The following is a 26,987-nucleotide window of genomic DNA, read 5'->3' as shown; positions in this document are numbered from 1 at the left end:
TGTATGTATGTATGTATGTATGTATGTATGTATGTATGTATGTATGTATGTATGTATGTATGTATGTATGTATGTATGTATGTATGTATGTATGTATGTATGTATGTATGTATGTATGTATGTATGTATGTATGTATGTATGTATGTATGTATGTATGTATGTATGTATGTATGTATATCATACAACAATCTCAGCTCTGTAGATTTTGCTGTGAAGAGACATAATCAATAGGGGCAATACCAGAATAAGTTATCCATGTAGCTTGTTTCTGGTCACAGGTTCAGGAATGGTTAAAAAATCACAACATGCAATTAAAATTAACCTTCCAAATTGCCCAATACTGCTATTTGTAAAGCCAGTCTAATATAATACTCATAGGAAAGGTTTTCATCTTTAGCTCGCAATCTATGGATAATATACGCTTTATAAGGGTTCAAACATTTTGTAAAATATCAATTGAAAAATATGGGACATGGAAAGCAAATGAGCGTAGTCTATGGTGATGGGTGGGATGGGCTGAGAGTGGCTGAGGGTTGGGATTAAAGAGCTTATGTTTGGTAATGTATTATGTGACTACTTTATATAAAATTACCATAAATGTATATGTAGCAAAAAAGCTGTAAAAAAAGATTTGTCCTTTGGAATTGTTAGGTTACTTGTTAGATATTACTGCACTGTTGGAACCAGAAGCGCAAGCATTTTGCTACTCTTGCATTAACATCTGCAAACCATGTGTATGTGACAAATATACAATTTGATTTCTGCCATTGTGTAAAGACACTCAAATGTAACACTCAACACAACGAAAAACCCTGGAGTATTTAAATTGTTGTACTTTTGACTAAATTACTCAATGTACCAAGTATAATATACCTATAGATATTATTTACATATAAAAACAATTATGCAAAATGTGACCAGAGGACAATATTCAGAAAGTATTTCAAAACCCACACAAATTAGGCTATTTTGATTGACCTCTGTAACAATGTAAAAATGCAAACAACTATTCCAAAATGTAGGTAACCTCAATAAGATTTAGTACAGACCAGGCCTGACATGATGTAGAAATAGTAGCCTACTTTGACAATTCAGTGAAAGCAACCAGTATTATTACAGTCAGATAAATAGAGAAGATACAAAACACTAACTGTTCAGAGACAAAATATTTTTAGGACAAATTCAGTTCACACTTACTTTAGTGTTTTGAATTTAGCCCTCAACATGTCATGGAGCTTCTGGAAGCACAGCCCCATCTTGCAAGGTGGCACAGAACACCCAAAGGAGGTTTCTACACATATTCCACTCTTTGTCCTGCGTCCACTCCGGATGCACACCACACACCAGCTCTTGCTCCCTTCAAACTTCACCTGCTTTCAAATTAGTTACAACTCAGTCCACACGCCCTGGTACCACACTCTTGGCTCCCCTCTTCCTGCCACTGTAGCCATATCACAAAGTGAATGCACAAGCTGCATTTGGAATGCCTTCAGAGACCAGGGCCTGTGGTTTCTGGGAAGGGGCCTTTGCAGGGTCCCCCACACAATGTACGCATTTATGATGGTGATGTTGAGCATTCCCCAAAACGCTTACTTCCACCATTTTTCTGCCTGTGTCCGACATTGTAATAGCTCCTCAGTTAGTCAAGATGGTCAACCCTGCCCATATTCTTGTTGTAATCCATGACAAGCTCTGAAACATAAGTTCCTACCACTTTTAAAAACCACTCCAAAACCCCTGCCACTGTCATTTTAGGCCCAGGCTCTGTGGTACACGGGTGAATGGTGGGACTTGGGGCAGACACACATCATGGAAATAAATGTAGGCTCCCCTCTTCCTTCACTCTCCTCTTCCTCTCTCCCTCTAATCACTCTTCCTCCCTGCCTTTTGCTGCTGACATCTGACTCTCTCCACAACTTCCTTCGCTTTCACTGACCTAGAGTAACAGAGGGAGAGTTGTAACAAATAGGATGCAATTGTAGTCAGGAACATTCTCTCACACTGTCGCTCTTTCTTTTTCTCAACCATACACACACTAGTCCTAATACTGAGTTTCCATAAATTGTGTGATAGTTACACGCCTCCCATTCCCCACACACCCTCTCCCTCCCAATCAACTCTTGCTGTCTTGCCTGACAGAGTTTGCTAATGTTAGCTGATTAGTTACAAAGCAAGGAAAGTTTCCAAATGAATTGCATTGTTAGAAACAGGACAAAACAAAACAAGCAACTTGTTAGCTGGCTATGTAAACAAATATCCAACTCATCGTATGAGCTCCACTGCGCGGGCATCTACTACCCTATCACGACAGATAATAGGAAAACGAGGCAATGTATAGCCTATTAATATATGCACCTAGCAAAACATGACAACCCATAACTTAAGTCCAACAGACAAACGCATTACTCCAGCCTTCATTTCGGTGGCTAGTTAGCTGGTTGTCTGTGTGGCTAGCTAGGGAAAGTGACAGCTGAGGTTGACGCTTGTGAGCGCAGCCCAAATTTACCGCTACACACACAAGTTTTCTTGCCTGACAGACTAACTAGCTAGCTAAAGCAAGCAGCTTGGGCCGTTTCCATATGAATTACATTGGTAGAAATAAGACAAAACAACCAACTAGTTAGCTGACTATAATACAGCTAAACACGGCAACTATTTCCATGAGACGAAGAGCAATCATTCGAGCTCCACCGCTAAAGTGCTAGCCTGTACCAACCAAGTTATGACTTGCTAATTTGTGAGCTATGTACATAGTACCCAACTCGCCAATGGCCTGGTAGGGCTCCATTGTCCCAATAACCACTTTGACATCAATGAAAATTCAATCACATCAAACACTTATCATCAAAACAGTATCTTGCTTTTAAAACTCACCTCACTTTGATTGATCAATTTGAAAAAGTTCAACAACCATTTGAATCTGAGTGCAAAACATTGTAGTTGTGGATGTTTCAAATCCTAACAACTAAATGGACAGCACTTTCTAGGGTGACGATTAATTCAAAACACCATATGCAGGGTTCGCACAAGGTGCTTGAAGTATTTGAATTTGGCACTCTGAAATTTAACTACTGGAATACCTTAATCAAACGTTTTCTCGTTGGTACTTGACAAGTACTTATATTAAAATGAGAGGACAGAAAATGATAACATATGTAATTTTCAGGCAGACTGCTGAGTTTAATTTCCTCACGTTTCGCGCTGTGGTTTCCAGGCGAGCGACCTCATTCCACCCACACTACCACTCAGCCAGGCAGGTACAGAACTGACTGATTAGGCGCCGCCAAACGTCACATCGATAGCAAAAATGTAGATTCAAGCTTATCTTTTGTGCCTATGGAACATTTTCTGGGATCTTTTATTTGAGCTCATGAAACATGGGACCAACACTTTACATGTTGCTTTTTATATTTTTGTTCAGTATATGTAACTGTAGGTTCCGTCCCTCTCTTCGCCCCAACCCGGGCTCGAACCAGGGACCCTTGCACACATCAACAACTGACACCCACGAAGCATCGTTACCCATCGCGCCACAAAAGCTGCGGCCCTTGCAACGCAAGGGGAAACACTACTTCAAGTCTCAGAGCGAGTGACGTCACTGATTGAAACGCAATTAGAGCGCACCAGCGCTAACTAACTAGCCATTTCACATCGGTTACATATAGTTTACCCCAAACATTTTTTACCACTACATCACTGGAAAAAATGTGCCAAACTTTGACATTTCGAGCATGGGTAAATCAGCCCTGAAAATAGACAGCGCTGCATCCTGCGCTGGCGCCAGTTCTACACTGACCTTTTCTCCCCAGAGCTTTTTTGTCTCATTCAATGGGCGCCTGCGATATTCCACTTGATCAAGCGGCAGCCGTGCTCCTGCCATTCTGGTGGCCGTTCACGTTCAGTTTTCCTCACGCAGCCTACTCGCCCTTCTCCCAACCTGAGACATTAAAGCTGCCAGTCGGAAGCAAAGCGCTTTTTCGTAGCTGTTAATTAAGTAGTAGATTACCAAATGCCCAATAAAAATACAATACAGTCATTCAGTGGGAATTGTGTAGTAATGTGAATAGAAAATGTGTGTAGTACTGATGATGCTGTAGTAATCATGTTTGCAGACCTGCCAACATGCACGCATTTTGCGTACCATCTACGCAATTCTCTGTCCATGTACGCAGGTACGAGTTCCGAGTTAAAAGTACGTAGAAATAAATAGGGCCTGATATTTTAATACAAAATAAATCCACTGAGTAAATCTACCATCCATTCTCGAGTTGCAACACACAGACATGTACGGAGTTTGTGTCAACGGACATGGATAATTATACACCATTATTCGCCGTAGCTACCCGGTGTCTGCCCCTCGTGTTTGTTGTGATGCTGTTTGCCGACTGTCAGCTGTACGTAAACACCTGGACAAATCCCTTTTCGACTCCGTGTGTTGTGGAAAGGTAAACACCAATTGTTTCAAGCTAACGTTAGCGAACATAAGATGGACATTCAGTGGGCTCCAAAGTGCCAGCAGTTGAAATGCAAATACGAAAAATAACTGGTCGCATTTGTGCGAGTGTGATATACATTTAATTTTCCGTCCCATTAGTTGTATTTTCCATGTAACATTACGAGGATCACGCAACCTGATAGATTGTAACTGTATTATGATCCACTTCACAAAAAGCATTACAAAAGTATAATCAAAAATAAATAAAAAATCTTGTCATTAAATGGAGTTGGGAGTTTAGAAGACTGCGCGATGAAGAATGTATGAGTGTCCGGTATTGGCTATAGAGGCAATGCTTCTAAAATACCTTTTCACAAAATTTGAGATTTTGTCAATTTAGAAATGATGTATGCGCTGCAAAGAAATACAATAGGCACCTTTACATAAGCTGAAACACCAGAGTTGAATCTCCAATTTGCCTCGCACGTCTGGTTGGACAGAGTTGGCAGGTCTGTGTATGTAAACATGTTCAGTATTATTGAATAGAACTTGTAAGGTAGTGATGGCGATATACTGCCATCTGGTGGCGACTAGAAACAATTGTATAATAGGAACTATTACAAATTGATGGTCCTTGAAAATAAATATTAGCCCTTGAAAAAGTACTTAAGTCCTTGAATTATACAATACATAGCCTACCCCATATTACAGACGGAAGAAACATTTAAAAAAAATAATATTTAATGTCTTTTGTACTTTGTTTCTTCCATAATTAATAGGCTGACATTACCTTTGGCTGAAGAATTTTTCTTACTATAAAATCATTTAAAATAAGGGCATGGGGACTAATAAGCATATCTTGTCAGCTAAATGAACAAGCCTATGGCATGGTGCATAGCCAGAAAACATGCATTTGGCCAACTCATATTCTGTTCTTCTGAAATACAAAATGTTTCTTTATACCTTCCTAAAATATATAATGGATTTATTGTGATGGTGTAGGCTGTATTACATGGATTTATTGTGATGGTGTGGGCTGTATTACATGGATTTATTGTGATGGTGTGGGCTGTATTACATGGATTTATTGTGACGGTGTGGGCTGTATTACATGGATTTATTGTGATGGTGTGGGCTGTATTACATGGATTTATTGTGATGGTGTGGGCTGTATTACATGGATTTATTGTGATGGTGTGGGCTGTATTACATGGATTTATTGTGACGGTGTGGGCTGTATTACATGGATTTATTGTGACGGTGTGGGCTGTATTACATGGATTTATTGTGATGGTGTGGGCTATATTCCCTGGATTTATTAGACTTTTAAAAATGTAGATGTTCCAAAGGCTGGCATCAGCGGCTTGAATGCAACTTGTATGCATGGAGGCCTGGAGATGCTAAATGTGTGTGTTAATTAATGGTCAATTACCATTGTTTTGCATGACAATAACCATCTGACAAAATTTCATGACCGCCACAGACGTAAAGGGGAACCAATAGTATTGATTTGTGTGTGTGTGTGTGTGTGTGGGGGGGGGGGGGGGGGGGGTGTTAATTAAAAAATATGTTTTGGTTAGGTTGCTCACCCGACACCGAGACAATATAATAATATAAATGTATGTAACTTTAGTGATTTGGTCAAATGTAAAGGAGTAAAAAGTAAGTTACTTCCTTCAGAAATTACTTGAGTATGAGTACAGGTACAGCCCACAGAGAGTAACTAGAGAAGTACTAGTTTCTCAAAAAATTCAAAGGTCAGTAGTGGGCCAGATTCAAACTCATGCCTTCTCTGACATGTGTGCTGTTGTCAGCTGCTGTACCCACTGGACCACACAGGTGCTAAAATAAACATTAAGCTATTTTGTCTAATTCTTGCCTTGAACATATAAAACAAATGATAAAAAAAAAATACATCAACCCCCCCCCCCAAAAAAAAATATTGTCCATTTATTATATTCCATATAAGAATTCACACGAGACGCACAGTAGCCTGCATATAGCTTATGAAGCTTATTGAACTGATGCACAGTGGACCTGCAGTATAAGTTATTGTATAGCCTACAAACACTGCTTCCAGCTGCCCCCTGGCGGTGATTCTAAATATTACATATCCTTTCAAATCCTCTTGTTGCAGGATTATTTTCATCCTGTGAGAAATGGCTCATATTAAGATCTGACATCTGTGTCCTGTTCTGTTGTTCACACCAACTGCACACTGAAGTCCAGGGGGCACATTCAGCAGGGGGAACATTATAGGAATGCAAACATGATATATTATGTAAACATGTAGAATAAGCAATCACGTCCACTCTATGCAGGACATTTATGTGGTTCTGGTTTTGTCCGATGCCTCAAATATGCAGTGTTCTCTTATCCACACTGATATGGTTTCAATCTCCACAGATATTTATTTTTCCTTTCTCTGCTTGCAGTTATAGATTTACACTGGATGATCTGTACCCCATGATGAACGCGGTGAAGCAGCGAGCTGAGTTCTATGACGAGTGGGCCTCCCACGTGACAGAGACTCTGGAGGCTAAACTGGACAAGAAAAAAAGTGAGAGATGAATTCACCTTGTCTATGTACTTGTCTCCATTAGCAGTGCTTTTTAGTGACGTATTAGGCTTAATATGGGTCCTGGAAACTGGCCCAGAGACTGCAATTAGTAGTGAATTAGGCCTCACACCCTTCTCGTTGTAAAGCACTGTGCTTGTGTAATGAATTATTGTGACCGTCTCTCCTCAGGCTTGTCAGTCTTCCGCTCGCTCATCAATAAATCAGAGTTGAAGATGTTCCCTGACAACGACCTCCTGCGTCAGCTCCGTTTAGTCACACAGGATGCAGAGAAATGCTCCTCAGTTGCCCAGCAGCTACTCAACGGCAAAAGGCAGACCAGGTAACTTACACAGTCCACAGTCCAGTGAAAGAGGAGTACCACTGGTTAATTTTCCTCCCTCGCCGCAAACATGATCCACTATGCTTGTGTCTTTATTGTATTCCTCAATAAACAGTGTTATTCTAATTTGCTCACCAATGATGTATAAACATGTGCATATTGGAATATGATTCAAGGTTTGTCATAATTGCCTCTCCCAGGTATCGCTGTGGTGGAGGGAAGACACAGAGCCAGCTGACTGTGGAGGAGCTGAGGTCATTTGTCAGGCAACTGTACAACCTCCCCTGCAGCCTTCCCCAAGCCCCCAAATTAAAGGTATTGTAAGCCAGTGTCTCAATGCCAACATGATATTGAAGCCATTAGAAAACAGAGGCCTCTGTTTAAAGCAATTGATCAGAGGATATTGGAATAAAACAAATCTCAATCGTTTTTTTGATCATAACTGAATCTGAATTATGTTCTATTTTTCTTAGGAGCTCTTGAATTGCATCGAAGACTTCCAGACACACAGTGAGAAGCTCCTGGCAGACGAGACCACCGGTACAGCAGATATCCAGAGTCTTCTAGACGTTAGCTTTGACTTTGACGTGGAGCTGCCTGAACTTCCGTTACTACGGGAGAGGCTGGCACAAGCCCGCTGGCTAGAGGGGGTGCAGCAGGCCAGCACCCAGCACTCCACCCTGACCCTGGAGACCATGCGGAGGCTGATAGACCAGGGCGTGGGTCTGACCCCTCACCCCTCTGTGGAGAAGGCCATGGCTCGCCTGCAGGAGCTGCTAACTGTGTCTGAACACTGGGAGGACAAGACCAGCAGCCTCCTCAAGGCCAGGTGAGGGCCGTACACTGAGGGTTTCTCTTTTACATCTGTAATCTGTAAACCAGGGATTCCAGTTTTTTTTTTGGTGGGTTGTGTATCTGATTTGAAAGAAGAGACCTAAATGTAGTTAAAGGTACTACACAGGATTTATTTTAAAGTGTTTGCATTGTAATTTCAGAAAATCTCCATAATATATCTTGCGCTAATAGTGTAATGGTAGTGTTTCACAGTATTACCTATCCGCCAGTGTTGTGATAGGCTGTGATATTCGCCTATTGATTTCTCTGGCCGGAGTGGCATCTGTTGTCAAACTGGGAAAGCTGTTCTGACTTTTTGGCTGTGCTATCTAGTGGAAATCGCTCTTTTCCTGGTTGCTAAAATTCTACACTGTTCGCTCAGTTTAAGTACATGTGAGAAAACAAGCACTGAATGGTGTAGGGAATTATTGTGATCACTGTGACATTTATTTTCAATAACAAAAAATATTGTTTTTTAAGCTGGTGGTCCAGCTTTAAACATCTGTAAAACAATATTTTTTCTGGCCAGAGAAATCAATAGGCGAATATCACAGCCTATCACAACACTGGCGGATAGGTAATACTGTGAAACACTATGATTCCACTAATAGCGGCAGATATACTATAGACATCTTCTGAAATTACAATGCAAAAATTCTACAGAAATCCTATGTGTAGCACCTTATAAGGTAAACAAATATAAATGGTTTAAGGTCATCTTCTGGTTTTTGTTATTCTGGATCATTTAGACCGGGAATTTACAAAAATGATCCTCACACAGAGATTCAACTCTGGGTCTTGAATATTACTGAACTTTCTCTACAAAATGAGCCATGTGGTTATATCACTTGTATTAAAGCTAGTGAGGTTTTGCTTTAACTAATGTACAAACATTAGCATTGGTGACTAGATTACTGATTTGTACATTAGCAGAACTATGTCAGTGTCCCTGATTTTGCTTCATTTTAATTCCAGCTAGTGCAAAATGCTGCTGCTAGAATATTCAACAAGATCTACAAAAAGTGAGCATGCATATCTAGTTCTGCTTCATCCCATTGGTATCCAGTGCATTTTAATAACCACTGTCACCAGCGTTTTCAAACAGCTTTTTTAATGGCATGGCTCTCCAAGGAATGTGCATCTATTCTGTGCGCTCCACATATCCACGGTTTACCTTTGAGTCTTTTTCAGTCCAGTTTTAAAGGGATAGTTCACCCAAATTACAAAAAGACATTGGTTTCCTTACCTTGTCCATAGACTGCTTACAGAGTATGACAGCAATCCATCCTTTGGTTTAGTTTCCAGCGTTATCCCCAGGATTTTTAACAAGATGGTGCTGCTCCGTACAGGCCGGGGGGAGGTCCAGAGATTTAGTCTTAGTTATAGTCTTAAAATACCTTTTAGTCTAAGTCACATTTTAGTAATTTCATTCTTCGTTAGTTTTTTATGTTGTTTAAAACTGGACAATTTTAGTCTAGTTTTAGTCACAGCCATTTTTGTCACACAGTGTGTTTAAAAAAATAAAATAATGAATTCTGAATATTTAGGCTACCTCTAACTTACATCTTGTGCACATTCAGATAGCCTTGGCCAAGTAGGCCTACTATACCCTCGTATACCTTAGCTGGCAACATTGATATTGTGCCAGATTATAACCAATGACAGCCATAATCAACCATATAGGCTATAAAACCTTGGCTGAGGTTAACAATTTACAGCTCAGATTTTTAACCCCATCATAACTTTCAAGGGGGGTAAATAACAGTGGTTTCCTTGAAAAGGGGAGAATTTGAGCTTTACAAAAATGACGGGAGAATTACTGTACTCCTAATATTCAACAAATAGCTTTAGTTTTTCCCGTAGGAAAAAAGCAACCGCAATTCGCATTTGCAGACCGCGGCACAAGAACGGCAACGCGGATGAATAAAAGCGCACATGGAGAAAATATAGCTTCTGATGTGATCAAAGAAAAAATAGCTTACATGAATGTAAGAGAGTAAACATTGATTCCAGTTGAGGTTAGTTACAAGTGAAGTGTCCTGCCTTCGCATCAGTTCAAAAGATTGATGAGTGACCTGGGAGCTGTGTGGGAGAGCCAGGCAGATCAGCTCAGACTGCACAACTGAAAGATGTCAATTCTGCCAATGAGAGGATTGCGTGAAATATACTCCATGCATGTTTAGGATTGGACAAAATGGATGAAAAGGAGCTTTGTCAAATTAAATGTCCATTAGTCTTACGTGGAATTCTTTTCTCGTCGTCACATTTTCATAAACTAAAATGAAATGGAATTTGTAATTGTTTTTTTCCAGGACATCTCAAGTTATTGTCAGGAAAAATTGGTGATTGACAAGTATGTTTCGTGATTTGTTGTTTAAATTATAACTGTTGCTGTCATACCTTATCCATAGACTGCTTACAGGGTAAGGAAATCAGTGTCATTTTGTAATTTGGGTGAACTATCCGTTTAATTGTCTGCATCTTTCTAGAGCTAGAGTTCATTAAAAAAAATATGTCATTTTAGAACTTAATATGGTGAGAAGTACTGTTCTCTCTATCTCATCAAGGATGGCTGGATAGTTTTGTTTCTTTATGATTTTATTATCAGTATGTTCAACATTTTCTTTATTATAGAATTGTGCAAAGCCCATATCACGGTAACTGTATATGTAGCCTATGCAATGGTTTCAAAGTGTACCATGGTTGCGAGGGGACAGTATAGATAGCCTACCTGTAGTTAACTGCCAAAATAAAGGAAACACCAACAGCAACTGTCTTAATAGGGCGTTGGGCCACCACGAGCCGCCAGAACAGCTTCAATGCTCCTTGCCAGAGATTCTACAAGTGTCTGGACCTCTATTGGAGGGATGTGACGCTATTCTTCCATGAGAAATTCCATCATTTGGTGTTTTGTTGATGGTGGTGGAAAACGTTGTCTCAAACGCAGCTTCAGAATCTCCTATAAGTGTTCAATTGGGTGACTGAGACACACACACACACACACACCCTTTAAACCCCCTATGCTTCTTTGAGACCCCTCTTTCAAAGTCACTGATGTATCTTATAGCCATGGTAGCCAAAATAATGGGCAACTGGGCATTTTTGTACATGACCCTAAGCATGCTGGGATGTTAATTGCTTATTTAACTCAGGAACCACACCTGTGTGGAAGCACCTGCTTTCAATATACTTTGTCTCTCATTTACTCAAATGTTTCCTTTATTTTGTCAGTTGCCTGTATGTGAAGCTACTTAGACTAAATGATCCATCAGTGGTCAGAGGAAAAGGTTGCATGGTTCACAACCATCACAGCAGTTATGTCTGCTTACATCAGAATTATCAAAAGTTTGAAGCTTTAATTTACCTTTTGTAAAATATGGAGTGAGTAGAAACATATTGTCCAACAAGTGAAGTGTCTTAGGAATTGCCCCCAAAAAGGATCATGATAGTACATGCATATATTTATTATTAATACACACCTGAGAAAAGGTCTCCATAGTCCATACAGATTGATGAATATGATTTTTAGGCTTCCTGGCAGCTGGAAAACTGGGCCCCCTTATGCTGGTGACTGACCAGTCTTCTGACCTAACTGTTGTGTTTTCTACTCCACCAGGCCCCCCCTCTCTATAGAAGCCCTCTCTGAAACAGCTGAGAAGGTGGCTGGGATCCCTGCTTACCTCCCCAATTGTCTGATGCTGAAGGACTCCATCAGTAGGGCCAGAGAGTGGCTTCAGGAAGCTGAGGCACTTCAGGTACAGAATAATACAACAGGTTTTCACACAGATGTCAGTTGAATAATATTTTTTTATACGTAACTTTCATAGAAACAATGCTTCCAGGTTGACATGTTATAATGTGTCAACTTTATGGATAGAAAACTTGAATTCTGTGTACTCTTTCAGGATGAAGATTCCATTCCATTGTTTTACAACCTCTCTGATATGGTTATTCGAGGACAAGACATCCCAGTCCAGCTTGGCCCTCTAAAGCAGCTGGAGTCCCTGGTGGCGGAGGTGCAGACCTGGAAAGAGTCTGCAGCTAAAACTTTCCTCATGAAAAACTCTCACTTCACTCTGCTTGAGGTAATGTTCTAATGGCTGTAATGCACCACTCTCTGAAAGTTCCATGACTGATGTACAGTATATAGCAGTTTATTTCCCAGAAATGCAGTCACTAGAATTCATCATTTGTTCTTGTCCACAGGTTCTGTGTCCAAGATGTGAAGTTGAAGCAGGTTCTCCGAAAAGGAAGTCCAAAAAAGCTAAAGACATCACTCAGCACAGCAAGAAGAAGATGGTGAAGCTTGACTGTCTCAGTGATGTGGAAAAAGCCCTCTCAGAGACCAAGGACTCTGCTTCTGCTGTAAGTACACCTACACTGGCCATTTCTCAACTTAATATACATTTTCTTTTTTAGTCAATTTAAAGAGTGCGGACCTTCTCCTTCTCTACTTCTTTTTAGTACGCTAGTACTGGATATGTACTGTACCTCAATTCATGTTGGACATGAAATTATATGAATTAAAATGTTTTTACATTTCTTTACCAGCTGGCAACTCTTGGGGAGGTGCGGTTACAGGAGATGGGGGCCCTCTCCTCTCTCCGGGCAGCTAACGAGTCCAAGCTCCTTCCCACGGCAGACTGCATGGGCCTGAAGGTGTGTGTGTGTCAGAATCCCCCCATGGGAGCAATGTTACAGTGTGAGCTCTGCCGGGACGCCTTCCACAGCGTGTGTGTGAGGGCTTCCTCAGACTCCCGTTCAGCCCAGGCCTGGCTGTGCCCGCACTGCCGACGCTCTGAGAAGCCCTCCCTGGACAAGGTCCTGCCCTTGCTGGCATCGCTGCAGCGTATCCAGGTGCGTCTGCCGGAAGGCGATGCACTTCACTATTTGGTTGAGAGAACAGTCAGCTGGCAACAGCGTGCGCGACAGGTCTCTTCCTCCTGTGGACTACCAGACCTGGAGGAGAGCTTTGCAACTCCACCATCTCCGGATGGAAAGGTCAGTCAGTCATACCCCTCTTCTGAATTGTAGAGTAATCTATCCATTTTAAAGTGATATGATTCTGAAGAAGAGACAATTATAATGCTAAATGGCCAGATTGTTATATTTTTTTATACAGCCAACGTGTTTAACTCCAGAGTGGAACAGGACAACTCATGATCAGATGGTCTTCTACACCGAGCAAAGATGCATTCCTCTGCAGGGTCAGTTCTGTGGTATAAAGCAGTGTTGTAGAATCATTTTTAATTCAAATCACCAACTGGACTTCTTGATAACATTATTTCATTGATTAGCTAATTAATTTAGTATTTGAAATGCACTCTACTGATGACTACTGATTTATTTAAGCATCTACAGTAGGTTGTACACATTACCTTTTACATGAACAACCTGGCGTGTGCTGTGCTGCTGCAGATCTTAGTGTGGAGCTGGAGGAGCTGATGGTGGAAGGGCTCCTGCTGCAGGTGTCTCTTCCAGAGATCACACAGCTCTACCATGTGTTACTGAACGGCCTGAGGACGCATCACACCAACGAACGCACGTCACTGCAAGATGACGACCCCTCAGACTGTGACAAACTCAAGCAGTGCAACTCTCAGGGAAAAAGCTCTCCACAAAAGGTTTGTGAGCATGCCTGCTATCAAATACATTTAATTCAATTATACAGTTGAAGTCGGAAGTTTACATACACTTAGGTTGGAGTCATTAAAACTCGTTTTTCAACCACTCCACAAATTTCTTGTTAACAAACTATAGTTTTGGCAAGTCGGTTAGGAAATCTACTTTGTGTATGACACGTAATTTTTCCAACAATTGTTTATAGACAGATTATTTCACTTATAATTCACTGTATCACAATTCCAGTCAGTCAGAAGTTTACATACACTAAGTTGACTGTACCTTTTTAAACAGAATGGAAAATTGCAGAAAATGAGGTCATGGCTTTAGAAGCTTCTGATAGGCTTATTGACATAATTTGAGTCAATTGGAGGTGTACCTGTGGATGTATTTCAAGACCTACCTTCAAACTCAGAGCCTCTTTGCTTGACATCATGGGAAATGAAAAGAAATCAGCCAAGACCTCAGAAAAAAATTGTGGACCTCCACAAGTCTGGTTCATCCTTGGGAGCTATTTCCAAACGCCTGAAGGTACCACGTTCATCTGTACAAACAATAGTACGCAAGTATAAACACCATGGGACCACGCAGCCGTCATGTACCGCTCAGGAAGGAGACACATTCTGTCTCCTAGAGATGAAGGTACTTTGGTGCGAAAAGTGCAAATCAATCCCAGAACAACAGCAAATGACCATGTGAAGATGCTGGAGGAAACAGGTACAAAAGTATCTATTGTGAGCGGACCAAGTCATTTGGTGTCACTCTAAAGCGAAAAGGTGGAATAAACGAGTCCAGAGTAGGTTTTCTTGATTTAACACAGTTGTCTATTGAGAGATTTCTGACAATATAAACACTCCAACACAGTCAATGAGAATCTCCCAAGGAACAACATACATCTTCTTCTTTAGATGACACAGGATCACATTACGATTATCTTTAAACTATAACAACAATCACATATTTGTCACCGTCTTAATGGATCTTCATGGATAGCACCTCTCTCTCCCCGTAGCCATTCTCCAGAGATAGTTTATCTTCCCCCCGTCTTGCTGGTTCCCTCCTCTCTCTTGTAGGGGAAAGAGAATATCTCATTAGTACCGTCAGCTGTGCTTAATTGACTCTGGTTACCTTGTCTCACATGCCTTGTTGGGCTACTATCTGTGACCCCAGTCTGCCCTCTGGTGGTCCTTCCACACTATATCCACAGTAAAACGAGTCCTATATCAACACAACCTGAAAGGCCGCTCAGCGAGGAAGAAGCCACTGCTCCAAAACCACCATAAAAAAAGTCAGGCTACGGTTTGCAACTGCACATGGGGACAAAGATTGTACTTTTTGGAGAAATGTCCTCTGGTCTGATGAAACAAAAGTAGAACTGTTTGGCCATAATTCCCTTTTTTTTTTTTTTTTTTTTTAACCTTTATTTAACCAGGTAGGCTAGTTGAGAACAAGTTCTCATTTACAACTGCGATCTGGCCAAGATAAAGCAAAGCAGTGTAACACAGACAACAACACAGAGTTACACATGGAATAACATGGAATAAACAACAAACAAGCCAATAACACAATAAACAAGTCAATGACCATCGTTATGCTTGAAGGGAAAAGGGGGAGGCTTGCAAGCCGAAGAACACCATCCCATCCGTGAAGCACGGGGGTGGCAGCATCATGTTGTGGGGGTGCTTTGCTGCAGGGGGGACTGGTGCACTTCACAAAATAGATGGCATCATGAGGCAGGAAAATGATGTGGTTATATTGAAGCAACATCTCAAGACATCAGTCAGGAAGTTAAAGCTTAGTTGCAAATGGGTCTTCCAAATGGACAATTACCCCCAAGCATACTTCCAAAGTTGTGGCAAAATGGCTTAAGGACAACAAAGTCAAGGTATTGGAGTGGCCATCACAAAGCCCTGACCTCAATCCTATAGAACATTTGTGGGCAGAACTGAAAAAGCGTGTGCCCGCAACGAGGCCTACAAACCTGACTCAGTTACACCAGCACTGTCAGGAGGAATGGGCCAAAATTTACCCAACCTATTGTGGGAAGCTTGTGGAATGCTACCCAAAACGTTTGACCCAAGTTAAACAATTTAAAAGCAATGCTACCAAATACTAATTGAGTGTATGTGAACTTCTGATCCACTGGGAATGTGATGAAAGAAATAAAAGCTGAAATAAATCATTCTCTCTACTATTATTCTGACATTTCACATTCTTAAAATAAAGTGGTGATTCTAACTGACCTAAGACAGAGAATTTTTACTAGGATTAAATGTCAGGAATTGTGGAACTGAGTTGAAATGTATTTGGCTAAGGTATATGTACACTTCAGACTTCAACTGTATGTATTTGTATGATTGACTTATAAAAGTATTGGTTTATTACTGTTACGATGGTATCACCACTATTGGAAAGAAGAAATCCATTTTACTTAGTTTAAGAGGTGTTTTTAATCTCTTCAGGATGGGTTGATAAAGGAAGTACTGAACGGAGCAGAGAAGAAGGCTAAGCGACGCCTGGAGAGGGAGGCTGTAGAGCCAGAGCGCAGGGACAAGGCCAAGAAGCTCCAGAACAAGAGACAGAAAATGAACAAAGAGAAGAACCTGGAACGCAAGGCGGCATCAACGACCTCGTCTCCTCACTCCGACTTCTCCCAGTCAGATGACTCTGAAGAGGAGATGTGTCCAGCAGAGGGATGCCAGCAACCTGAAGGAGATGAGGTCACTTTAACTTTTTTGAAAAATCACTGACAAGATAACATGATAAGAAAATATAAGATAAGCAATACTTTAACTGACAACCTTATTGACTGACTAGTAGAGTGTTGGTGTTTAAATAAAGGAGAGGGGGACAGAATCCCTAGCAGTTTGTTTGTAGAAGAGATTGTAAAATGTACTGAATGTTCAGTTCCTTGTCTGACTTATGTCACTTGGGTTAGATTTTATCTGAGATTTATTTGGCCATTTGATTTATTTCAGGTCGACTGGGTCCAGTGTGATGGCAGCTGTAACCAGTGGTTCCACCAGGTCTGTGTGGGTGTGACAGCCGAGCTGGCTGAGAAAGAAGACTATGTGTGTGACAACTGCACAATAAGCGATGGTCGCTGAGGAAATGAGGAGAGACTGGATGGGGAGTTTACTCCGTTAGCAACTCAGTCACACAAGTCAGGATGTGTCACAGACCCTGCCCTCATACCCCCCCCAACCTAGCCCTTCTTGTCCCCATCCCCTTTGTAACAACGGTGCTATCTGCTCTTTATTGGGTTGTTGTCCAGAACTATACTGTTTGGTTACTTTTTTGTATTTTACCTATTTTTCTTTCTTTCTCTGATCTGTTGGTGGTTGTGACAGAATGTGGATCAGTGTGCTGCATGGGTTTCCATTGCATTGGGTGGCGCAAAGGAGTCAAATAATAAGTTACCCTGTAAAGATTAAAGGGGGTGTGGTATATGGCCAACATACAATGGTTAAGGACTGTTCTTATGCATGACGCAACGTGGAATGCCTGTATACAGCTCTTAGCCGTGGTATATTGGCCATATACCACAAACCCCTGAGGTGTCTTATTGCTATTATAAACTGGTTACCAACGTAATTAGCTAGAACAGTAAACAAGTAATTTTGTGTCATACCAGTGGTATATTGTATGATATATCACGGCTTTCAGCCAATCAGCATTCAGGGCTCGAACCACCCAGTTTTTATGTCTGATATACCACTGCTCTCAGCCAATCAGCATCCAGGACCCAAACTACCCAGTTTATAATACAGTATATTGTACATGGAACTTCCTTGCATACAAAACCAGAGACTCAGAGGATGTGGGTTAAGGTCCCCTTCTTCACCCTCCCCCTTAAAGAAAATAATAAATCATGTAATAGAAAGAACTGTATTTTTCAGGAAACCCAGTGCTTAGTACATGCATCTGAATAATATAATTATTCAGACATTTTTGGTAGACTGTTTTATTTATCTGAGGAATAATGTTTGTCTGAATTGATTTCAATGGGTTGGTCTCCTCTGAACTATGTGTTGGTGCTTTTAGCAATGGTTTGATGTACAGAAACAAAGTGTATATGCTGTAGGGTAAGTTACAGTTGTGGACTAGCAATGTAGCAGACAGGAGGAACTGTATCAACTGCCACATATGTGCTTGGGTGGGTTATTTTGGGAAGGAAGGGAGAGGGGTAGTTTGACATTGCAGTTTATATTGTGGAATAAAAACATTTTTGTTCTAATAGCAAAGGGATGGTTTTCATATTTTCATTTGGTCCACTGGATGACCTCATATCAACACTATAGTGTGTAGTACAACTCATAAAAGCAGGCTTATTACATGATTAATGCATGAGGGTACTTAGTGTTTAGTCAAACTCTGATTTAAAGAGGCTGAATTACATTTGCATTGACATAATAGGCTACAAAAGTATAATTCTCTTTTGATGACATCATGTACAATCATTCTTATAATGGGGCCATACAGCATAAAGATGATTAATAACTGTCAATTTGCATTTTTCGCTTGTGTTGTCATATGGCTTCAGTCCAGCTCCAGTGCTCTGATCTCAAATTGGGCATTGAGCTAAACAGTTCTTCTGAGAGGCGGTCCAGGCAGTCTGATAGGCCAGTACCCTCTTTGTCCAAACTATTTCAATGCATTGAAAGCCCATTTCAAATAGATACTGGTGAGGTCAATGAACCTGAACTTGGTGTACCAATATAATACAACTATTATTATCAAAGGTATTTTTGAGACCAGCAGTGCAAATTACTCATCGAGTTGCGCAACAGGACATTTTTGTGGGAAATAATGTCAAGGAGGAAAATGCGGAATCAACGCCCCGCCGAGAGCGAGGAGGACTCCGATATTGACAACCTGTTAGCCGCTCTGACACTCGCCGAGGTGGAAGAGCTGCAGAGCGAACTGACCGTTATTGACCCGGATCCAACTGTGCCAGTCGGACTCCGGCAGAAGAACCAGACAGACAAGCAGCCGTCAATAAAATACAATAGGGGGGCGATGCTTGACTACTGTGAGCGCGAAACCAAGAAACTCATTCAAAGGGAGCTGTCCTTTGAGGTATGATGACACTGTTTCTGCCAATGTCATTGTTAACTGTGCGTAAAGCGCAGTTTCTAACCAAGAAAAAAATACAATAGTTGGAGTTTCTTGCTGGTTGAACCCTGAAGTGGTGTTATTACAGTAGGAATAGTGTAGCCTAGATGTAGCTGTCAATCGAGTACTTCAAGTACCAATTTGACAGTATATTAAAGTGCCCAAGTATATCAGGACCCTGGCTTCCAGACATGGTGCAGTGATTTCATGATTCAACACCAGGGATGATGTGGGTTATCAGGCAGATGAAGATACTATTGTGGGCAATGAATCACTAACTTAAAATATATCTTCTGCCTCTTCTGGAAATAAATATATAATCATTGTATGGAGTTCGACAGGAAGTGGGGATATGATCGTGTATCACGAGCTGTAATGATCAGGGTGTAATCCTATATAGGTTGTTCTTTCATGAAAGTAAATATGAGATACCACACAGGTCTCAGATCTTGACTATGGCAATACCACTATTTCATAGTTAATTTGTTTTAAAATGCCACAGTGATATCCTAATGATAATAAAGAAGCTTAGACACTGAGCTTATCAGTTAATGTATGTTGGCACTCAGCTAGCTGTTGGATATAGGCTCCAACAGCTGGCAGGTAAGGGAACATAAGCCATGTTGAAACAGTCATGTGTATAGAGACTAATGAGATGTCTTGTTGTTTGAAAAGGGTCCAGAGCAGGGGTACAGAAGACCCAGTTTGAACAGGCAAAATCATCCCTCTGAACAGTTACTAGGCAGTGCAATTTTTATTATAAACAAATGAGCCCCTGGAGCCCTGAAGAAAAAAGACACTACATAATCTTGAGATTTTCTTTTCAGCACACAAACAAGACTAGGAGAAGTGTTTTCATTACTTGGCAACAAGTAATGTGATGAAGGTGTTAAGTGATAACTGGAATTTTGAGTCAGACTGTGTATTTGAGGGAATACAATTATGTTGAGTGTATGTAATTGATTTTACATGTGTTATCTCAGGATCTAAACGCATTTCATTGACAAGTATATTGACCACTATGCCATGTATAAATAGCAGGATATGTGATTCTAACTATTCAAATGTTAAATAGACTGCTATATAATTAGTTATAAATACTAAATGATCCATCCTACAAAGCTGTACATGGGCCTCTATGGTGTAGACCTTCTGTATGTTGTTTTCATATAGCCCCTTGAAATCTGGTTTTGGTGAAAAGGGTAAAAGACAGGCTCATAGAATAATGAGTCTTGCTAATGTTGGCATGCTGGTTCCAATTCTAAGACAAATGAAATTCCAGAGTGAACGCTCCTCTCGCTCTGACCCATACTGCCTTTTAAGGAAACATCTGCCAGAGTTACTTACACAGTGGCTTACAGCTCCCTACAGACATTTCAGCCTGTAAGGGATGCAAAAACCCTGATTGCTATATGTAAGATATACAATTTTACCAAACAAACAGATGGTGCTCGTAGAGGCAATGTTCCATCGGTTTTACGTAGGCTGTTACGGACATAAATATTGCAGATGCATTCTGAAAATATTTCCAAACTGACAAAAACATACATAGATGTTACATTCTTTATTAAATAATGAATACTAGACTACACACTAGCGATTCAGAGGGGCAGGGTTAAATGCGTAAGACACATTGTATGCATTCAGTTGTACAACTGACTAGGTATCCCCCTTTCCTTCCCTACATCTTGAATTGCTTACTATAAAATGTGTAGTATACTGTAGAATAATATATTACACACTGTAGTATCCCTTGATCATGTGTAGTGCTTACTATAGAATGTTGTAAATACTACAGTATTATCCACAAAAACACTTCAGTCTGCAAAAACACTTTTTTAACTGTAGTAAATACTTCATTATTTAATTAGCATATATCCATTCCCCTCCCCCATACTGTAATTTGTTCCACCCTTAAGTGGAAAATCTACATGCCAAGTATAGACCATAAATTGTGTCCCTACAGGTTATAGAAAAGAGCAGAAGCTCTAACTATTTCTCCAGTAGATCTCCTGAAGGACAAAGCTTCCATTTCTATGTCAAAGATAATAAAACAAAAACACTACAGTGAAACTACAGTAAATACTACAGTATAGTACAGTCTACAAACACTACAGTAAATACTACTGTGTACTACAATCTAGAAAAACGCTACATTAATTTTACAACAGTATTTATACTAAAGTAAACTGTAAATACTACAGTAAATACTACAGTATTTACAATAGTGTTTTTGCAGACTTAAAAAAACACTACAGTGAATACTATACTATTTATACCATAGTATACTATAGTATTTTTTTCATGTGGGCTTGTATGATAAATGCAACAATCTTTTCTTATGTTCCTGATACTGAAGGAGCCAACAACTGACAGAGTGAAACGGGAACACCTGAAGAAGATGGGGAAGAGCTGTGATAGTTTCTTCTACTTCAAGTCAGATGACCAGGATGACCAGGATGTCATGGACCTAAACTTCTCTGCTGTGGAGACCCCTAAGGAGGACATATCCAAGGACAAAGAGGAAAAACCTCAGAGCAAGGACTTGAAGGGTGAGGGAGGGAGTGGAGAGGGCAATGAGGAAAGGCCACATAGTAGGTTAGGGGGAGATGAGGACAAAGACCATGAAAAAAAGGAAGATAAGATTGTTGAAAAAAGCAATGAAGTACAGGTTGAAGAAAATGAGAAAAAGGAGGAGTGCAAAAAAAAGGAGAAGGGTAGTAACAAAACACTTGATCTTATCTCAAAATTGCAAACAAAAAAAGAGGATACAAAAGAAAAGGAGCAAAAAGATATCAGAAAAAAGACAGTCTCTAAAACCAAGGATCTGATTTCAAAGCTTCAAGGGCATGCTGATAAAGACGATACTAAGGAGAAAGAGAAGAAAGAAAAACCTCAAAAAATGAAGGATAGCAAGACAACAAGAGGAATTTTCTCTAAAGTAGAGGAAAAGCAGAAAGAACGCAGGGGTACTGAGGTGAAGGAAAAGAGGAATAATGAGAAGGACAAAGATAGCGAAAACACCAAATCACACAGGAAACCAAGTAGAGTCCAGGATGAGACACAGAGAGACAAGGTAAAGAACACAGAAAGGACTCCTAATAAAAACAGTAAAGCCAGCAATGTAAACCTAGAGAACAGCAGTAGGGAAGAACGCTCAGCTGGTGAAGTCATGGAGGGAGACGAGGAGGACGAGGAGGCCAGCATGTTTGATGAGCTCCTTGAGCATGTCAGAAAAGACGACCCTTTAATGACTGAACTCAATGTCAACAACTCAGACGTCATCAAGACCCACACCCTCATCCAGTTTGCAGAGGCACTACAACACAACACACATGTCAAGACGTTTGCTTTAGCCAACACCCGGGCTGACGACCATGTGGCTTATGCCATTGCTGGCACTCTGCGGAACAACACGTCTCTGACCAACGTCATCCTTGACTCCAACCACCTCACTGGCAAGGGAATTTTGGCCGTGGTACACGCCTTAGAGAAAAATGTAACCGTCACTGAACTGCGCTTCCACAACCAGCGACACATCTGTGGGGGCAAGACAGAGATGGAGGTGGCCAATGTATTGAGAAACAACACCAGGTTGCTGAAGCTGGGCTACGGCTTTGAACTGGCCGGCCCAAGGATGACCATGACCAACATCCTGAGTCGGAACATGGACCTGCAGAGGCAACGTCGACTGGAGGAGAAGAAACAAGCACAAGCCCAGCCATCCCAGCAGCCTAAGCCATACCAGCCAACACGTCAGACACCACAACCACAACCACAGACCAACACAAAAAAAAAAACATTGCCTTTGGGGAAGTTTTCTTGCGAACCTTCAACTCAACCCCAATTCAAGTCTGTTGGTGAGACTAAGAGGACAGGAAACCTCCTGAAAACATCCCCCTTTTTGTCCCCCCCTAAACCCTCACCTGAACCCTTCCACAAGGTGAGCCCCAAAGCTGTGGGTAAGCTAAACCCTAAGGCTTGGGGTAGTAGGTCTGGACCAGGGTCTACAACACCTCCACCTCAGGCTGGGGATGGTGTATCTGGTCCTGGGTCTACTCCACCTCAGGCTGGGGATGGTGTATCTGGTCCTGGGTCTACTCCACCTCAGGCTGGGGATGGTGTATCTGGTCCTGGGTCTACTCCACCTCCACTTCAGGCTCTTAAGGCTGGCCGATCTGGACCAGCACCACCTCCTCCCCCTGCCCCGGTGTTGGAGGGCCTAAGGAAAGCCCTCATGCCTGCCTCACAGAGGAAACTCAACGGGCAGACTTCACGCCACGGAGAGAGGAACACTAGGGACCAGTTGCTGGACTCCATTCGCAACAGCACAATGAAAGCTCTAAAAAAGGTTGGAACAGGAGAGGAGTGGAAGTTGTTTGTGAAAGCAGCATCCTAATAATATCAATACAATGTGATTAATGTGGTGAGCAGCCAACAGTATGAGGAATGACAGGAATTTTGATTACATCTGTAGACTGTAAATTACTGTAACATCAATAGGAATCCAGCATTTCCCTTGAAATTACAGTCAGGAAGAATGTAGCGTATTGGTAAATAAATAAAATCTAAATCTTTTACTCTCTGGCAGGTTGATGTTCCAAAGCTGCTTCAGTAAAGGGTGAGGATGACAGCAAGAAGAGGTTGGACTTGATACAAAAACAGAACAGCATTTGTTTTACAGTAGTAGATAGGGGTGAAGCCCTGTCTCCGTTGTTGCTGCTGAGATATGGAGAGATATCTGATCCAGTTGGTACTTCGAGCCAGAAGGTGGTTATGGTGGTTTGTAATCATACAAAGTGAAAGCATCTTAGGCTACATTGCCTGCTGACTTCAGTCTCCCTCAGTTGAATCTCTCCCTCCTGTTCTCCCGAGATGCCCATATTTGGTCATTGCATTGAAGATACAGTATGACGTAAGAATAACTCCTCTGTTCTTTTTAATTACTGGATGATGGCCAGTTGGATGTCCTGCTCTTTCATGTGAGGCTTTGTCCGGCGAAGGGGTGGGGAGAATGGGGGAGGTGCACGGCGGAAAGGGAATAGTTAAAAGGGGACGAGCAACTGGAAGGAAATGCTTACACATTGCAAGTCACTGTATTTTCTTATTTTCAACAGTTACATGGCCATAAGCGCAATGAACGAGGGCATTTGTTTGATGTTTATTTAAAGACAATTCTCCAGTGTCACTGTCAAAGGATGTAATTAAACATTTAACCAAACACATACTGTAGCTAGTATTGAACACACAACTTGTATATGAAGTGCGTGTGGGTTCATAATCTGGTCAATGTGTAATATAACAGCACTCAATCTCTCTGTTAGTTGTCCATAGGGATACCAACTGCTTACAACATGCATGTATGAGGCACTTCCCTAGAGCTGGCAGAAGACCTCTTGAACTTTGCAAGCATTTCACTATGATGGATTGTGTCCTGAGAGGGAAGGGAATATATTTTGGGAATAGTTAGTGCTATCTGGGATCCTTGGGACATCCCATCCCTACCCTAAATCCTAACCCCAACCTTAACTCTTACCTTAAGCATTTTACATTTCATCTTCAATGGGGTAGTTGGAATAGCAAAACTCCCGGATAGCAAGGACCTTTTGAGAAGGTTTTGAGAATGTTGTGTTAGAATTCACTCATGAGGTGTACCATACAGATGTTTTAAGTCATGAAAATATACCAAGACAATTCTGAAATGTATTTACAGAACCAAACAAAACATATTAATATGTCTGGTTTCGAGAATGCATCCGATAGCTAATAACCAGGTCATTAAATTCCTCCAGATGAACAATTGTGGAATATTCCGTCTGTTTTAGATGTCTACATCCGCCATATAGAGGATTTATATTCAACAAAAGTAGCACCTGTCTGTAGCACTTCCTTCCTGAAATGTTGCAATCAGTTTATATTTTTCACTTCCTTCAGTAAGACAAAAACAGCCCTGAGCCACTGCAAATGATGCTGGTCAATGGAGAGTGATATGGTGACAGTAGGAGCATTCGGGAGAAAAGTGGGTCTGTCCTCACATGTAGAGTATCTTTGGTGAAATTATTTTACAACTGAAAACATGAAAATCTATCTGAAGTTTCTCCTTTACTTGCCAGGTGAGTTTTTAACACTGAAACAATTGCAGACACTTTTTGTTGTTGTAGATTTTCTGTTGTTGTTGATTTCAATTGCAGAAATCTTTTTAGACCACTGCATACTGAAAATGTTATAGAATAAAACTCTGACAAACAATTTAATGTTTTTATTATTTATTTCATGTTTCAACTATTTGTTTTTATACCGATAAAAAATAACATTGTTTTTCTATTTTTTCAAGTTTTATGCTGTGATGCAAAAATGAGCAAATTTGGAGCGCACGGATATGAAGGTGGAGCTTTAGACATTGAGTGTTCATATCCAGATGGATATCAATATAAACCCAAATACTTGTGTCGCCATCCCTGTTCCAACAGTGACATTCTCATCAGAAGTGTGAAGGGTGAAGCATTTGTCCCAGTAGGAAGATTTTCAGTGTATGACAATGTCCATGGATGTACTTTCATTGTCACCATCCAAAACCTGGAATTACAGGACTCTGGACATTATTATTGTGGACTTGATAAGTGGGGAAGAGATGTTTTAACAAAAGTAGAGATCTCTGTGAGTAAAGGTATGCATATTATTTTCCTTTGATGTCCCTTTTGATTATCTTTGAATGCACAACATTTTTACTTGGTCTACCCTCTACTTACAATGTGTACCCACAGCTCCATTGGTCACTTCACTGTCTACACCTGCCCCTGTGATTGACAGGAAGGACATCACTGAAACTAACAGATATGTTTCCTCAGAGGTCCCCACCTTTACACAGGTTGATATAACTTTGAATAGTAAAAAAAAAAAAAGCTCCTATTGTAAAATTATTTTTGGAATATTCTAATATATCTTCTATATATTTTCTGTATACTTTTGTTTTTGCTCATTTTAAAGGTGCCATACAAAAAGTTACCTGTTGCAGATTGTGATGTCACACCTCCAACAACCTCAACTATTCGGATTGGCAGCCCAGGTAATTGAACATTCGGAGTGGCTGCGGATCCGACTTCTCTGGACCCCTCTTCCTGAACTTTAGGCTACTCTGTTTTGTTCCAAACACACAATGGAAAACATGGGTTTGATTGAGATTGTGTTTAATTATTCTCACTGTAATTCAGGCTTTGTACGTGTCCACGTTGTTGTGGGAGCTGTCCTTGGACTATTGATGTGTTGCACTGTGGTTGCACTTGGTCTACTCCTCAGAAAACAATCAATGTCACGCTCACTGAGTAAGACCAAGTATTCTCTCTTTGATAGCCTACCTACATATCATATTGTACTTATGAAAATACTATTATTTTGTTTATGATATGTTGAAGCCTATAATTTGTGTCCCTTAGCATTTCCATCATCTGAAGTATCAAATCCTGTAGATATTGCACAGGTGAATTGGATATTTGTTTTAAGTTGATGCTTTATCATATTTTAAATAAAATGTTGCATGCCCTCATCAGACAGCAGTCGTTAGGCTATATGCACCAACTCACTCATCAAATAAACTCTACCCAATGCCCCCCCCCCCCCCCCCCCTCTCTCTCTCAGGATGAAGAGGACACTTGTCATGTGTATGATGAGATAATTATGTACAGCTCCAACAGTGACTTGTACTGCACCATTAGGTTTTGTGAAACCCCACCGGAAATAGAAGACAATGCTCTCTACTCCCTCCTGACACTAAATTAACAAAGACCTCAGTGAGGGTCACAAGTCTCTAATCAACAGAGGGCATTCTCACAACACTGCCAACACATTGATGGTGGATGTGCAGTATCATTATTGCTATTGTGTGTGTGTGTGTGTGTGTGTGTGTGTGTGTGTGTGTGTGTGTGTGTGTGTGTGTGTGTGTGTGTGTGTGTGTGTGTGTGTGGTGTGTGTGTGTGTGTGTGTGTGTGTGGTTTACAGTTGAAGATTGTCTGATGTTTTCACTGTTTCCCTGCATCTGTTTCCTCTGATACAGTGCCTAGTGAAAATAAAAAATATAGAACAT

The 26,987-nt window shown here is 40.9% G+C and overlaps 3 protein-coding genes across 5 annotated transcripts in view; all 3 read left to right on the top strand.

Moving 5' to 3' along the window:
- LOC106572475 (lysine-specific demethylase 5B-B) overlaps positions 1 to 18,036 on the top strand; it is a 36,066-nt gene extending 18,030 nt beyond the window's left edge. For all 3 annotated transcript variants that reach the window (XM_014146695.2, XM_014146694.2, XM_014146693.2), the window contains exons 17-28: positions 6,872 to 6,996; positions 7,186 to 7,336; positions 7,537 to 7,651; positions 7,810 to 8,165; positions 11,787 to 11,925; positions 12,076 to 12,255; positions 12,377 to 12,535; positions 12,722 to 13,171; positions 13,293 to 13,377; positions 13,589 to 13,794; positions 16,255 to 16,512; positions 16,771 to 18,036. In XM_014146695.2, the coding sequence (XP_014002170.1) occupies positions 6,872 to 6,996; positions 7,186 to 7,336; positions 7,537 to 7,651; positions 7,810 to 8,165; positions 11,787 to 11,925; positions 12,076 to 12,255; positions 12,377 to 12,535; positions 12,722 to 13,171; positions 13,293 to 13,377; positions 13,589 to 13,794; positions 16,255 to 16,512; positions 16,771 to 16,899 (2,353 nt within the window). In that variant the 3' untranslated portion in view covers positions 16,900 to 18,036. The remainder of the gene's footprint in view (positions 1 to 6,871; positions 6,997 to 7,185; positions 7,337 to 7,536; positions 7,652 to 7,809; positions 8,166 to 11,786; positions 11,926 to 12,075; positions 12,256 to 12,376; positions 12,536 to 12,721; positions 13,172 to 13,292; positions 13,378 to 13,588; positions 13,795 to 16,254; positions 16,513 to 16,770) is intronic.
- Positions 18,037 to 18,408: 372 nt separating this feature from the next.
- On the top strand, positions 18,409 to 25,156 carry lmod1a (leiomodin 1a (smooth muscle)). The gene is made up of 3 exons (XM_014146692.3): positions 18,409 to 18,871; positions 21,267 to 23,258; positions 23,499 to 25,156. The coding sequence occupies exons 1-3, from the start codon at positions 18,602 to 18,604 to the stop codon at positions 23,523 to 23,525; spliced, it is 2,289 nt and encodes a 762-aa protein (XP_014002167.3). The 5' UTR covers positions 18,409 to 18,601; the 3' UTR covers positions 23,526 to 25,156.
- On the top strand, positions 24,880 to 26,860 carry LOC123727337 (natural cytotoxicity triggering receptor 2). Its single transcript, XM_045696232.2, has 7 exons — positions 24,880 to 25,020; positions 25,242 to 25,574; positions 25,672 to 25,775; positions 25,895 to 25,973; positions 26,119 to 26,229; positions 26,341 to 26,384; positions 26,543 to 26,860. Exons 1-7 carry the CDS (start codon positions 24,984 to 24,986, stop codon positions 26,681 to 26,683), a joined length of 849 nt encoding a protein of 282 aa, XP_045552188.1. The 5' UTR covers positions 24,880 to 24,983; the 3' UTR covers positions 26,684 to 26,860.
- The last annotated feature ends 127 nt before the right edge of the window (positions 26,861 to 26,987 follow it).

The sequence above is a fragment of the Salmo salar genome, chromosome 15, assembly GCF_965601325.2.
Source record: "Salmo salar chromosome 15, fSalSal1, whole genome shotgun sequence".
Lineage (NCBI taxonomy): Eukaryota > Metazoa > Chordata > Actinopteri > Salmoniformes > Salmonidae > Salmo > Salmo salar.
Note: the sequence above shows the minus strand (reverse complement) of the source record. Positions and strands in the feature narration are given on the sequence as shown.

Excerpts from the sequence above, each read along its gene's own strand:
- LOC123727337 (XM_045696232.2), top strand. The coding sequence starts at position 24,984 with ATGAAAATCTATCTGAAGTTTCTCCTTTACTTGCCAG. Across the intron at positions 25,575-25,671 it reads AGAGATCTCTGTGAGTAAAG|CTCCATTGGTCACTTCACTG; the intron begins GTATGCATATTA and ends GTGTACCCACAG. Across the intron at positions 25,974-26,118 it reads TATTCGGATTGGCAGCCCAG|GCTTTGTACGTGTCCACGTT; the intron begins GTAATTGAACAT and ends ACTGTAATTCAG.
- lmod1a (XM_014146692.3), top strand. The coding sequence starts at position 18,602 with ATGTCAAGGAGGAAAATGCGGAATCAACGCCCCGCCGAGAGCGAGGAG. Across the intron at positions 18,872-21,266 it reads AAAGGGAGCTGTCCTTTGAG|GAGCCAACAACTGACAGAGT; the intron begins GTATGATGACAC and ends CTGATACTGAAG. Across the intron at positions 23,259-23,498 it reads CAATGAAAGCTCTAAAAAAG|GTTGATGTTCCAAAGCTGCT; the intron begins GTTGGAACAGGA and ends ACTCTCTGGCAG.